Consider the following 12,132-nt stretch of genomic DNA (forward strand, 5'->3'; position numbering starts at 1 on the left):
CCTTACTAGGTTTATCACTGCTCAAATTGCTAAGATCAGACTCCAGTTGCTCCTTACTATCGCCCCATAGATGAAAATGATGTCCTCTAAACTAGGTGTTTAAAGGGGTATCAAAGGGGGGAATGATAAGGAAAAATCTGTGTCCTAAGATGGTCGACCAGGCCAGCGAGGGAGTCCCAGCCCCCCTGCCCCAGGGCTCTTCCACGTTCTCTCTGCTCTGCTTCCCGCACGTGCCAATCCGGGTTCCTCTCCCTGCCCTTCACGCACACGCCAAGAGTGCCCAGTATGTGGAAGTATAAGTGTATAAATTGCCCCCTTTGTTTGTGCTCGGGGCTCAGACCTTTGGAGACCACTCTCCTCTGAGTCCCCCGGCGTTAAATAAACCTCCTATCCTCCAAGATCTCCGAGTGCCCCTCAGTTCTTCCATCGGGCAATCCAGTCCAGGTTTCATAACAATAGCAGCTTTATTCATATCTAAAAACTAGGAATGGCTCAGGTGTCCTTCGACAGAATGGATAAACAAATGATAGCATATCCATACAAGAAATGCTGCTCAGCAATAAATGTGAAATACTGGCACACACAACATGAATGAATCCTGAATACACTGTGCTGAAAGCCTTACACAAGGGAGCACATGCCCTGATTTATTTATATACATTTTGAAAAACTATCTATGATGGGGGAAAAATCAGAAGGAACAGTGGTTACCTAGGGGATGGTCTGGGATGACAGAGATTGACTAGGAAGGAGCATGAGGGAATTTCCTGGGGTGATGAAAATGTTATCTTAATAAGGGCTTGAGTTTCACAGATGCAGGATTTATCAAAATTCACTGCATCAAACACAAGATTTGTGCATTTCATTGCCTGTAAATTTTACCTCAAAAAAGAAAGTGAACCTTTAGCAAATACTCAATTCTAGTTAACGTTATGCTGAAACATTTAGGGGTGAAGTGTACTGGAGTCTCCAATTTTCTTTGTAATGCATAAAAAAACAAGGATTTATAGATGGATATGTGAAAAGTCAAGTAAAGTAAAACGCTAATTGTAAAATCTAGATGGTGGATACACAGATGTTCACTACACAATTATTTCAACTTTTCTGTACGTTTAAAATTTTTCATAATAAAATGCTGGAAAAAATAAGCAGTGAGTAAAGGAAAATAACTAAGTTAACAAAAGCCAAATCTATACCATGCTTCAAAAGTAGGAGGGAGAAAACTTCTTAGGTAGTTGAAGCTATTTTAGCAGAGCGAAAGGAATGAAAGAAAATTAAAACAAAATTCAACCGCTGAAGCAGGCAAAGCAAGTTATAAAATCATGGGTTTTTTTTTGTGTGTGTGTGTGGGGGCGGGTTGGTAAGGCCATCCATATGGTAGAACTTTTCTATTTTATTGTGGTAAGAACACTTACCATGAGAGTTACCATCTTAACAGACTTTTAAGTGTACAATACAGAAGTGTTCTCTACAGCCACAATATTGTACAGCACATCTCTAGAACTTCATCTTGTGTAAATGAAATTTATCAAGATAAAAACTTTGATCTGGCTAATATACCAGGAAGGAAAGCAAACATTAGTTTTTTTAAGTCTAGAACTTTAGTACTCCAGTACTAGGGTAGAATTTTTTTTCTATAATTCTGCAAATGATTTGAAAAACCTGTATTGTATAGTTTGGAAAAACCATTAAGGTCTGCCAGAAAAGATCCATTACTTGATTAGGTGAAGGAACTGACCGCCCACAGAACATCAATAAATCAATACTATTATTCAGTAATGTTTGCCAAGCTAGATCTTAACATTTTTATTCATGGACTGGCCTGTATTTTCATAGGAAATGATCCAGTTTAACCTCAATATTGTGAATCACTTCTCCCAGCCCCCTTTCACAAAAAATCTAGGCAGTGGCAAGGACCACCTACCAGAAAACCCCAAAACACAGCAGCTGTTCAACAGTAAAGGACTTCCCGATTTCCAAGCTCATAAGCAGTGAACTCAAAAAGCATTGATTATTAGAGAAATAGTAAAGCAGTAAAACCTGAAATGGTTCACTCACCTCAATTAGTTTCAACTACAAATGTATATCATGTTTTAACAAAATTTAGTTTTACCAAGTAGCTAGCGAATACTTTTGAGAATTAAAAAATTTGAAGACTCAGTTGCCTATACTATGGGCTTCTCCCAACCCCCAGATGTGCCTTGTTAGGTACCTATCTACGGACCTTATGTGATGGCTTCTCTAAAATTGTTTTTCAGCAATCAAGGCAAAATTTTTTAAAACTTTAACTCTTCACTTCGTAAACATTTATTCTCCATATTGCCAGTTGCCAAGGTAGTTTTTTTTTTTAAAAAGAACTATTACGAAAAACTTCAATCACTGAAGTAGAGGGAAGAGCATAGTGAACCCAAGCTTCAACAAGTATTCAACAATTAACATGCAGCTCATCTTTCATCTATATACCCTGCCACCCAGATTGAGGTGATACCCAGGATTTATCACTCTGAAGTGGTTTTAGTCCCACAGTAGTTACCTGAACTCAGGTCCATCCTTTCCTGAAGCTGTTCTCACCCCACGCACAGGGACCCCACACATCCCTGAAACTGCCTTTGATAACTGAAACAGAAGACAAGTGTTCTAATCAAGCTGCTCCAAGTGAAACTTATTCTAGTGAGATGGGAGGAACAAGAGGTTGTCTTTTGCTATATTTATTCTCCCGAATTTAGTTTTTATTACAAATGGAAATATAAATGGCTTCAAGGGTTTCATGCAAAATGAACATTTGTCCCAGATTTAGAAAAAGTCTAGATTAAGTTCATGTACAGCCCTTCCTCAATGGGCTATAGATTTCATTATTCATACAGATTTATGTCTGAATTAAGTTCTGGATGTCTGGTGTTCACATAAATGATTTGTTCCTACTTCTATTTCCAAAGCTAATTAAAAGGTTATGCCTTGATTATAGGTTCCAAAGGAAATGAAAGATGTTTGAAAAATTCACAAGTCTTGAAATTCAATAGTAAAACAGATTCAGTATTTTCATTTGCTCTTAAACCAAGGCAGAAAACTGTAATTAAGGGGCGCCCGGGTGGCTCAGTCGTTAAGCGTCTGCCTTCAGCTCAGGTCATGATCCAGGGGTCCTGGGATCGAGCCCCGCATGAGGCTCCCTGCTCAGCGGGAAGCCTGCTTCTCCCTCTCCCCCACTTGTGTTCCCTCTCTTGCTGTGTCTCTGTCAAATAAATAAAATCTTTAAAAAAAATAAACTACAATTAATTTTGAAAGTAAATATACGCAGCATAAAAAAGAATTCTCATTGTTTTCCTCAGTATGGAAATGATCCAGCTTTCTACCTTTGCTTTGGTGTAATCAGATCTATCTCAGGAAGGGGGTAGAAGTAAAGGGTCAAGAATGAACCACAGTGCCTTTGCAGCAGAGGGAAGACAGGAAGGTTTTTGCAACATTAAGGGCCCTAAAGAGGTAATAGGAAAAAGAAAAAAGTCTACCGCTATGTTTATACTATAGGTTGATTAAACACATTAAGTCTTAGGACTTTGTAATTACCAGAAAAACCACTTCCTTTTTATCTGGAAGCTACTTTCAAAAACCACTGCAGACTTCTGCAGCAATACAGGTTACCTTCACCCTCTCAAACCCCAAAACAATAGGAGGGTCAGGGAACATGCTTGATTACTTCTTTAAGAAGACTGATTGTAATACATCAACAAAGGACTACACTTGCATGATTTTAACAGACCATAAATACTGATTTCCACGCTGGTGACAGTTAATAATTAGGTTGATCTAGTATACACCACGATCTCTGGTTTTCTGGTTAAGAACAAGTATCTCATTAAATCACTTTAGTAATGGAACTCAAAGCAAAGCAGCAACCTGTAAGTTTAAAATAAAAACAAATCAACTGGGAGCTTAAGGCAAACATGCTTGTCTCAAAACCACACAATTTCCAGACCCACATTCTCAAGATAGACTATATAACCTTCTAAAACAATCCTTAGAAGCTAATTAATAAACCATTGAGAGTTGAAGATACAAGACAATCACTTACTGTGAGTTATATATATTCCAGAAATGTTAGCATATTTGAAAAATGTTGGAGAGGGGTTGCTCCATGTTTTAAGCTTGACTAAAATAAACCTTTACTTAAAACATAAAACAATTTGTAGGCTGCACAAATTGAGGACCCAGGAGGTCAGGAGAGAAGAAGCTAAAACATTAATACACAGAGTCAGGTTGTTATAAAGATCAGCACACTGTTGTCCCATCTTTCTTACTAAACCCTGATGTCAACTTGTACGGCAAGGGCTTCTTAAGATGAAGGATGTAAAAACAAAACACAACCAGTTCCATATCTATTAAGAAAGAGGAGTCTTAACTAGTACATGGATTTAGAACTCATTAATATCAATTATCTTCAGAACAGTACATTGAAGATAGTATATCTTCTTTAAAATGGTTCCCCCCCCCAATACTTTAAACTGTTTGGTTTCCTGGAGCCTGGAGGTTCTAAATGGTTCTTTTTGCCTAGGGTGTAGCTGAAGGTGGGAAAAAATGGACTGATTCACAAGAATAACCTTTAAAGATGGCAATATAAATAGGTTTTGTGGCAACCAAAGAATTCTTTTTAAATAGCTATTTGTCAGGTGAGATACAGCAAAGCATTCATTATGAATAACCCCTTACAGGAGAACTGATGAATACAGAGGATCTTGTGGTCTTTGGGTAAATAAAAGGGAAAAGATGAGAGTTCTCACAGAAAGTCAGAGACAAGGCAAGGCAGGCCTACAGAGATACAAGGTAAGTCTAAAAACAAAAACTGAAAGATACAACTATTGGAAATATAGGACAATGAGAACGTAAGTCTAGGTTTAAGTTCCATAAGGGAGTTAAAATTTAAAAAAACAAACAAAAAAACCCACAACCTAAAAAGGGACATATTCAAGGGAAAAGAACTGGTGGTATGCATCATAATGCCTTGCGATTGAATAACATTTCAGTTGGGACCCACAAGTTCATGTCATAAAATCATTTTTTTTTTTTTTTTTGCCACCAAGATAGCAGGGGAAAAACATTAGGACAATCCGATATCTGGTACTGTTTGCTGACACAAAAAAAGAAAAAAAGAAAATCCCACTCATTTTAGCAATTTTTAATGCTAATTTTTATTTACTGCTAACTGTGCAAATGACACCAATTCAATACTGTGCAGTAAAACAGTTACATAAATCCAATATCAAACAATAGCATATGGGATAAATCTAAAGCAGAGCACCATGTGCCTTCAAAACTGATTAATATCACAGAACATAACTCAGTTCAGACAATTAAGAACCCTGAAAAGCTCTCATTTAATATTTAATTATCCAGAAGCAATTGTTCTTGGTTTTGCTGCTTATTTCCTAGAAAAAAGTGAAAGTTATTCCAATTTTGCACGGTTTAATATGATGTGTGACATCTGAACCAAGGAAGTAGTTTGTATGATTTATTCCTCTTATCAACTGGAACCATCAGCTAATACAAAGTTGACAAGCTGGCTGACAGGAAAACAGCTGAATGTAATGCAATATGCTCAACATGGAGCTAGCTGTACATCCATCTCAATTTCTTTATCCACAACCCAAAGTAATATTCCTTTATTTAAAGTAGTATTTTAAATCAAAAGGTAAAATAATCTTAAAGACAGATACAATAGTAACCACCCTAACCACCTAAATCACTTTAACATAAAACACTTTTTAAAAACGAAAACAGCAAAAAATGGCAGTGCAAGAATACTTCATACTGCTGAATCTTACATATTCTGAGGTATGTAATGAGAAGCTGAGGCAGGTGAAGCAATATAGCCAACTGGCCCAGGATTCATAGCACCATGAATTTGAGAGGAACCACCATATGCTGCACCAACTGGATGCCAGGGGGGTTGAACATAGGGATAATCTGGCACAACAGAAAGACAGGAATCAAAACCCGGCAAAGGTGGTGGCCCATAGGGATCTGACATCATTGGATAATAGACTGCTCCATGAGGGACAGATGCAGGGTCAGCATTTGGAAAAGTACCTGAAACAAAGAATGCAAACAGTACACACTTCATATACAAAGATTCACTAAAACACCAACATAAATGGATGTTCAGGTAAAAGTGAAACTCAGCACTAACTACAGGAACGATCACAGCAAATGTGGCAAGAGCACTTTCATATATTTATTGTTTTTTTGAGAGACAGGAAGGGGAGGTAAGGGGCTGAGGGAGAGAACCTCAAGCAGGCTCCATGCCTAATACAGCACCCAACGCGGGGCTCAATCTCTTTGACCCTGAGATCATGACCTGAGCAGAAATTAAGAGTTGGAAACTTAACTGACTGAGCCACCCGGGCATCCCAGAGCACTTTAGATAGGAACATTAGTGACTGAAGCCAGCTACTAAAAGATTATATGAAAATTTCCTAATTATAAAAATTTAAATATGTATGTGTGTAGAATGGGTCAAATGTATTCTACCTAGAGATAGCTGTCTTTCTGGGATGATTTAGTACCTACAGACTAAATACATACAGAAACATTCTCTAGAGTCCTAGTCAATTAAGTTCTTATAAGGATAGTTCCCAATTAAGTTATCCAATAGTTTCCCACAGTGACACATATTATCCAAATAACCATCCTGTATTACTTTAGCAATTAAAAACTCTGGTGTGTATACAATCTGGTCTATACTTGAAGGTTCTGAAAAGCATCCTAAAGACCAAACATTAAAGTGTCATCTCTTGAATGTCATTAAGAACCTAGCATCACTTTAATTTTACACCACTTTTGCTACCATGAGTCAGTTTTAGTGGAAATAGATGCAGTTCTGTCCTTGCTATAGTGACTATGTAAATATTAAAAAGGAGTCCTTCATTACCTGGAATAACATAGATGAGCACATTCTGTGGAATGAAGACTGCCACTGTCTCATGGTTTACAATTAAAAATAGTTCTATAAAAGGTACATGGTACAAAAATGCAATGAAGGTTGACACTTGAATTTTTATTACTATGGGCCATATCACATCACCACACTAGGGATAAGATTCTATAGTGCTAATATTTCCAAACCATTAAAATGCTTTAAATGAAGGGAGAAACAAAAGGAAATTCACATTTCTCACATGCACCAGGCACAGTATACTTCTACATATAGTATATACATATATCTCATTTAGTTCTTACAGTAACCCTGGCAATATTCCTGTCAGATAGTTCCCATTTTAAAGAAAATCAGGCTTAGGGAGGTTAAGTAACTTAGCTGAGATCACAACCATCAAGTAGCAGTGCTGTAATGTGAGATAGATTTGGTTCTGTTAGTCTATATTAATTTTTCTACCTCCTGCTGATTCCTTCCAAGGGCAGTCAAGATCCTATTCTAAATCTTTTAAAATGCTGCTCCATCTATACAATACTGTTAACTCACAGAGAAACCATCTTTATAGTCTGGCACAGTGGTTTCAAACTTTTTGGTCTCAGGATCCCTTTACACTCTTAAAAATTGATTATTTCAAACAGCTTTTGTTTGAGTTATACCAATATTTACTGTATTAGGAATTAAACTGAGAAAGTTAAAAATATTAATTCATGTAAAAATAAGTTTATATTCCAAAACAAAAATATTGTGAGGTAAGTGTCATTGTTTTACATTTGTGCAAATCTTGAACGTATGGCTTAATAGAAGACAAATGGATTCTCACATCTGCTTCTGTATTTAACCAATTGTGATACGTTGTTTTGAAGTATATGAAGAAAACCTGGCCTCATACAGATATGCAGTTGGAAGAGAGAAGTCTTTTAATAACCAGCCTTTTCAGATAATTAGATATTCTTTGATGCTACACCAAAACTAGGTAAGTGGTAGTTGTCAAAGGTGAGTAGCAATGTGGACTTTTTCATACTCTCTGAATATTGAAATCCACTGTTTTATCTTGCACTTTGAATATATCTTTTACAAAATTATACATAGGTAACACCATGCATTGGTAACTGTAAAAGTATTATTGTACTGAGTTACAGAAATCTCCCAAATGTTCACACATTTTATTATACAGTGTGAAAAACCACATTAACAGCCCCATCTTTTTTTTAAGCTTTTATTTTTTTAAAGTGATCTCTCCACCCAACATGGGGCTCAAACTCACAAGTCTGAGAACAAGAAGTTGCATGCTCTGACTGAGCCAGCCAGGGGCCCCAATAGCGCCATCTATCTAGAAAAGTATTGAGAAGCTGTCAAGCGCATGGCAGCAGATACAAGTTTTCCAAAATTCTAATTTTTATTTGAAAGCTGGGATTTTTATCTTTGTTTTTTCCAAAACTTATTTGAGAGAGAAAGAAAGAGAGAGAGGCCCCTGGGTGGCTCAGTCAGTTAAGTGTCTGACTCTTGAATTAGGCTCAGGTCATCATCTCAGGGTCGTGAGATCTAGCCCCACATCAGGGTCCGCGCTAAGTGTGGAGCCTGTTTAGGATTCTCTCCCTTCCTCTGCCCCTCCATCCCTGCTCACGCTTGCTCTCTAAAACAAACAAGAAAACACGGGTCTAAAATATGGGCCAAATGAGATATCTGAAGGTTATTATTAAATTACACATAATAAAGTCCAATTGTCCTTCTTGCAGGCACTCTCATTACATACTACTCACCGTTTGCTGATGCTTCCACCTGTGTGCCATCTTGTCTCCCCGCTTCACCATACAACTGAGGAACTGTCTGCTCTACCAGAGGAGATGGCTCAGCATAGACTGGATAATTCTCTACATGAAGCTGCTGCTGCATCTGTGGCACATAGACCATGGAGTGCCAGTAGTTGTGGTGATAGCACTTGGGTAAGAAATTAAGAAACACTTTACTCTTTTCTTAAAGTAGTACAGTTCCTCACTAAAAAACAAACAAACAAACTAGGCTATGATTTTCAGGTAGAGTAGCATTTTTGACCTAAAAGAACATTTGGAAAATCTATTCTCTACTACAACTTTTAAGTTCTTTTGCAGCATCTATCTCATATTTGAACATAGGAATTCTTTTAAGAAGGCATCCTAAGGAAATTACAAATATACACAATGACCTGTGTACAAAGATGTCTTTCCTAGCTTTATTTTTAAAAGCAAAATAGAGTGGAATAAGTCACAGGGATGAAAGGTACAGCATAAAGAATATATATCCCATGGTATTGTAATAGCGTTGTATGGTGACAGATGGTAGGTAGCTACATTTGTGATGAGTAAAACAAAATGTGTAGACTTTTTAAATCACTATATTGTACACCTGAAACTAATGTAACATTGTATGTCAACTATACAATAATTTTTTAAAAAAGAAAAATAACAGTGAACCACCTAAATATTCAACAATAGGGAACTGGATGATTTATGATATATCCGTGATGGGATACAATAGAGACAATAAAAAAAATTATGCTGTTAAATATTTAAGAAAAAAGTGCTCATATTGTTAACTTAAAAGTTTACAAAAAAGGGCGCCTGGGTGGCTCAGTTGGTTAACCGACTGCCTTCGGCTCAGGTCATGATCCTGGAGTCCCTGGATCGAGTCCCGCATCGGGCTCCCTGCTCGGCAGGGAGTCTGCTTCTCCCTCTGACCCTTCCCCCCCTCATGTGCTTTCTCTCTCTCTCATTCTCTCTCAAATAAATAAAATCTTTAAAAAAAAAAGTTTACAAAATTACACAGCCTAGTCAATATTTTGTAAAAGAAATAAATAAGCTATAAGAAAATATATCACAGTGTATAGTGGTTGTACACATGATTTCAGTTATCTTTATACTTTAGTATTTTTCACATGTACTACAATGAATGCTATTACTTTTGATATAAAAAAGCATTCAAGTAACTATTCTGAATGTCCTTCTATTCCCATGATGTAAAATGCAGGAGATGTTTTAAAATGCCTCAGACATCTGACATGAATTACCATGTTTCCACATGTAACTATAATAAACTAACATAACTGAAGGTGCAAGTAGTTTATATTTTCAATTCTTGAAATTGCATTTAGGAAATAAGAACAAACATCCCATCCCACTATTCTTATTTATAAATGTGTGCCAGTTGGAGAAGACAGTTTTCTAGAGAAATCAGTGTCTGGGAATATGAACTAATCTGAGCATTATCCAGGAGTCTGTCTAGTTTACTATCTGCCAAATCTTAAAATGTATCATTCCATTTTAGGAAATATGCCATCTTGTTGTATCAGAAGTCAGGTGTATTTCGGGGGGGAGGATGATGTCTGAAAGAATAAAATAAAAGAACTCTTACCTGAAATCAGAGACACCTTTCAGGGATATTAAGATATTTGTCAGAACCCTCACCCTTCTACAATTCAGGGGAGTGGTGAAAATCAGTGTTTGGTAAATATCTATGAACACATAACTGCTTTAAAAATAATACAGCCCTTTAAATGTCTTTGAATCAGTACAATTACTTTTCATATAAAATGTAGAAATAACCATAAAAATGTTTCAAGCAAGACAAATGATCCATTCATTATTGAAACAGAAAAACACAGTGAAGGGTTGGCATATATATGATGCTAAATATGGGGGCCAATAAATGTTGAAGTTGTGCTTAGAGCCACCACTTGCCATAATTTAACTATTTTATAAGAGAAAGTGAAGCACTGGGAGGCTGAGTACAAAACTGACTTATATCATCTTCAGAATTATCTTATAAAGACAACTTTTAGGCTCCTCACAGTGTTCTTGGCTTTTAAAGTTCAAGACTACGATTATCAAACCAGCTTACATATTTAATCTTATTAGAGTTTGTCAAAGCAATTTTAACATGACTTACCTGCAATCCCAGATTGAAATAGTACTGCAAAACTTTTGTATCTAAAATTAAAAATCTTAATTTTAGTGACTAGAAGACATAAGCAATTAGAACTACCACTTAAAAGCTTTTTTGAGTATAAAGTAGTTATATAGTCTTCTTGCATCAACACCACCCTCAATTCTACCTTATAGTAAATGACCATTTACCTGCCACTATAGGTAAGATCATTTTCTGATCCAAGGTTTAATTACCAAATACATATTTTATTTCTAGTCTGAATATTAGGCAGATGTTACAGAAATACTACTCTAGTATTTAGAAAGAATCCAGTAAAGGCATTTTCTTGCTTGTCTCAAGAATAAAACCAAGACTTTCTTTTTTTTTTAAGGTTTTATTATTTGAGAGAGAGAATGAGAGAGAGAGAGTACATGAGAAGGGGGAAGGTCAGAGGGAGAAGCAGACTCCCCGCTGAGCAGGGAGTCCGATGCGGGACTCGATCCTGGGACTCCAGGATCATGACCTGAGCCGAAGGCAGTCGCTTAACCAACTGAGCCACCCAGGCGCCCCCAAGACTTTATTCTTGAGACAAGCAATTTACTACATAACCCATCATAATTGTCTTCTGTTAACGGAGCTACTACACAGTACAAACTAATGCTCTACTAATGCCAAGATTAATGATGCCTAATATAACTAGCACTGTATCAAACAATTCACCTCGCTTTTACTTAACATGACTAACATACCACACCACTAGAACTCCAAAAAGAGGACGCAATAAGAAAGGTAACTCAAAATAATTTATATCTTAAGGTGATAAAAGCCTCTTCATAGAACTTAACATATTTCACAAATAAATAAAAACTAGATGTATGGGATAAGAGGGAATAATCTTAGCATTCTAATTGTATCTCTAAATGAATTTTTATTGACTGACCTGGGATCCATGTATATTATTTTAAGTAACTTGAGTCCCACTAACAAACTAAGAAAACCCCTTTTTCTTAAATTGGAGACTTCTGATATGTAGAATATATTTACTACCATTTTAAAACAATCAGCTTTTATTTTGACCATTATGTGGGAGTAGAGTATAAAGACTAAAGGTTAAGCTAAAGAATATCAAAAGATAATAGCAGGAAATAAATTCACAAATGGCACAGGATTCCATTCCTTGGTGTATGTATGTTCACATAGAATTTGCATACAATTAGCCATAGCAGTATTATTCACAGTAGCAAAAAAGAGAGAACCCAAATGTGCATGAACTAATAGATAATAAAATGTGGCATACTCATACAATGGAT

General features: G+C 36.4%; 1 protein-coding gene across 1 annotated transcript in view; it reads right to left on the reverse strand.

Moving 5' to 3' along the window:
* Positions 1 to 5,155: 5,155 nt before the first annotated feature.
* Positions 5,156 to 12,132, reverse strand: part of ALG13 (ALG13 UDP-N-acetylglucosaminyltransferase subunit) — a 64,607-nt gene continuing 57,630 nt past the window's right edge. Inside the window, 3 exon segments of the mRNA XM_027607275.2 lie at positions 5,156 to 6,078; positions 8,683 to 8,860; positions 10,844 to 10,884. Coding sequence (XP_027463076.2) covers positions 5,810 to 6,078; positions 8,683 to 8,860; positions 10,844 to 10,884 — 488 coding nt within the window. The 3' untranslated portion in view covers positions 5,156 to 5,809.

Source organism: Zalophus californianus, chromosome X, assembly GCF_009762305.2.
Source record: "Zalophus californianus isolate mZalCal1 chromosome X, mZalCal1.pri.v2, whole genome shotgun sequence".
Taxonomy (NCBI): Eukaryota; Metazoa; Chordata; class Mammalia; order Carnivora; family Otariidae; genus Zalophus; species Zalophus californianus.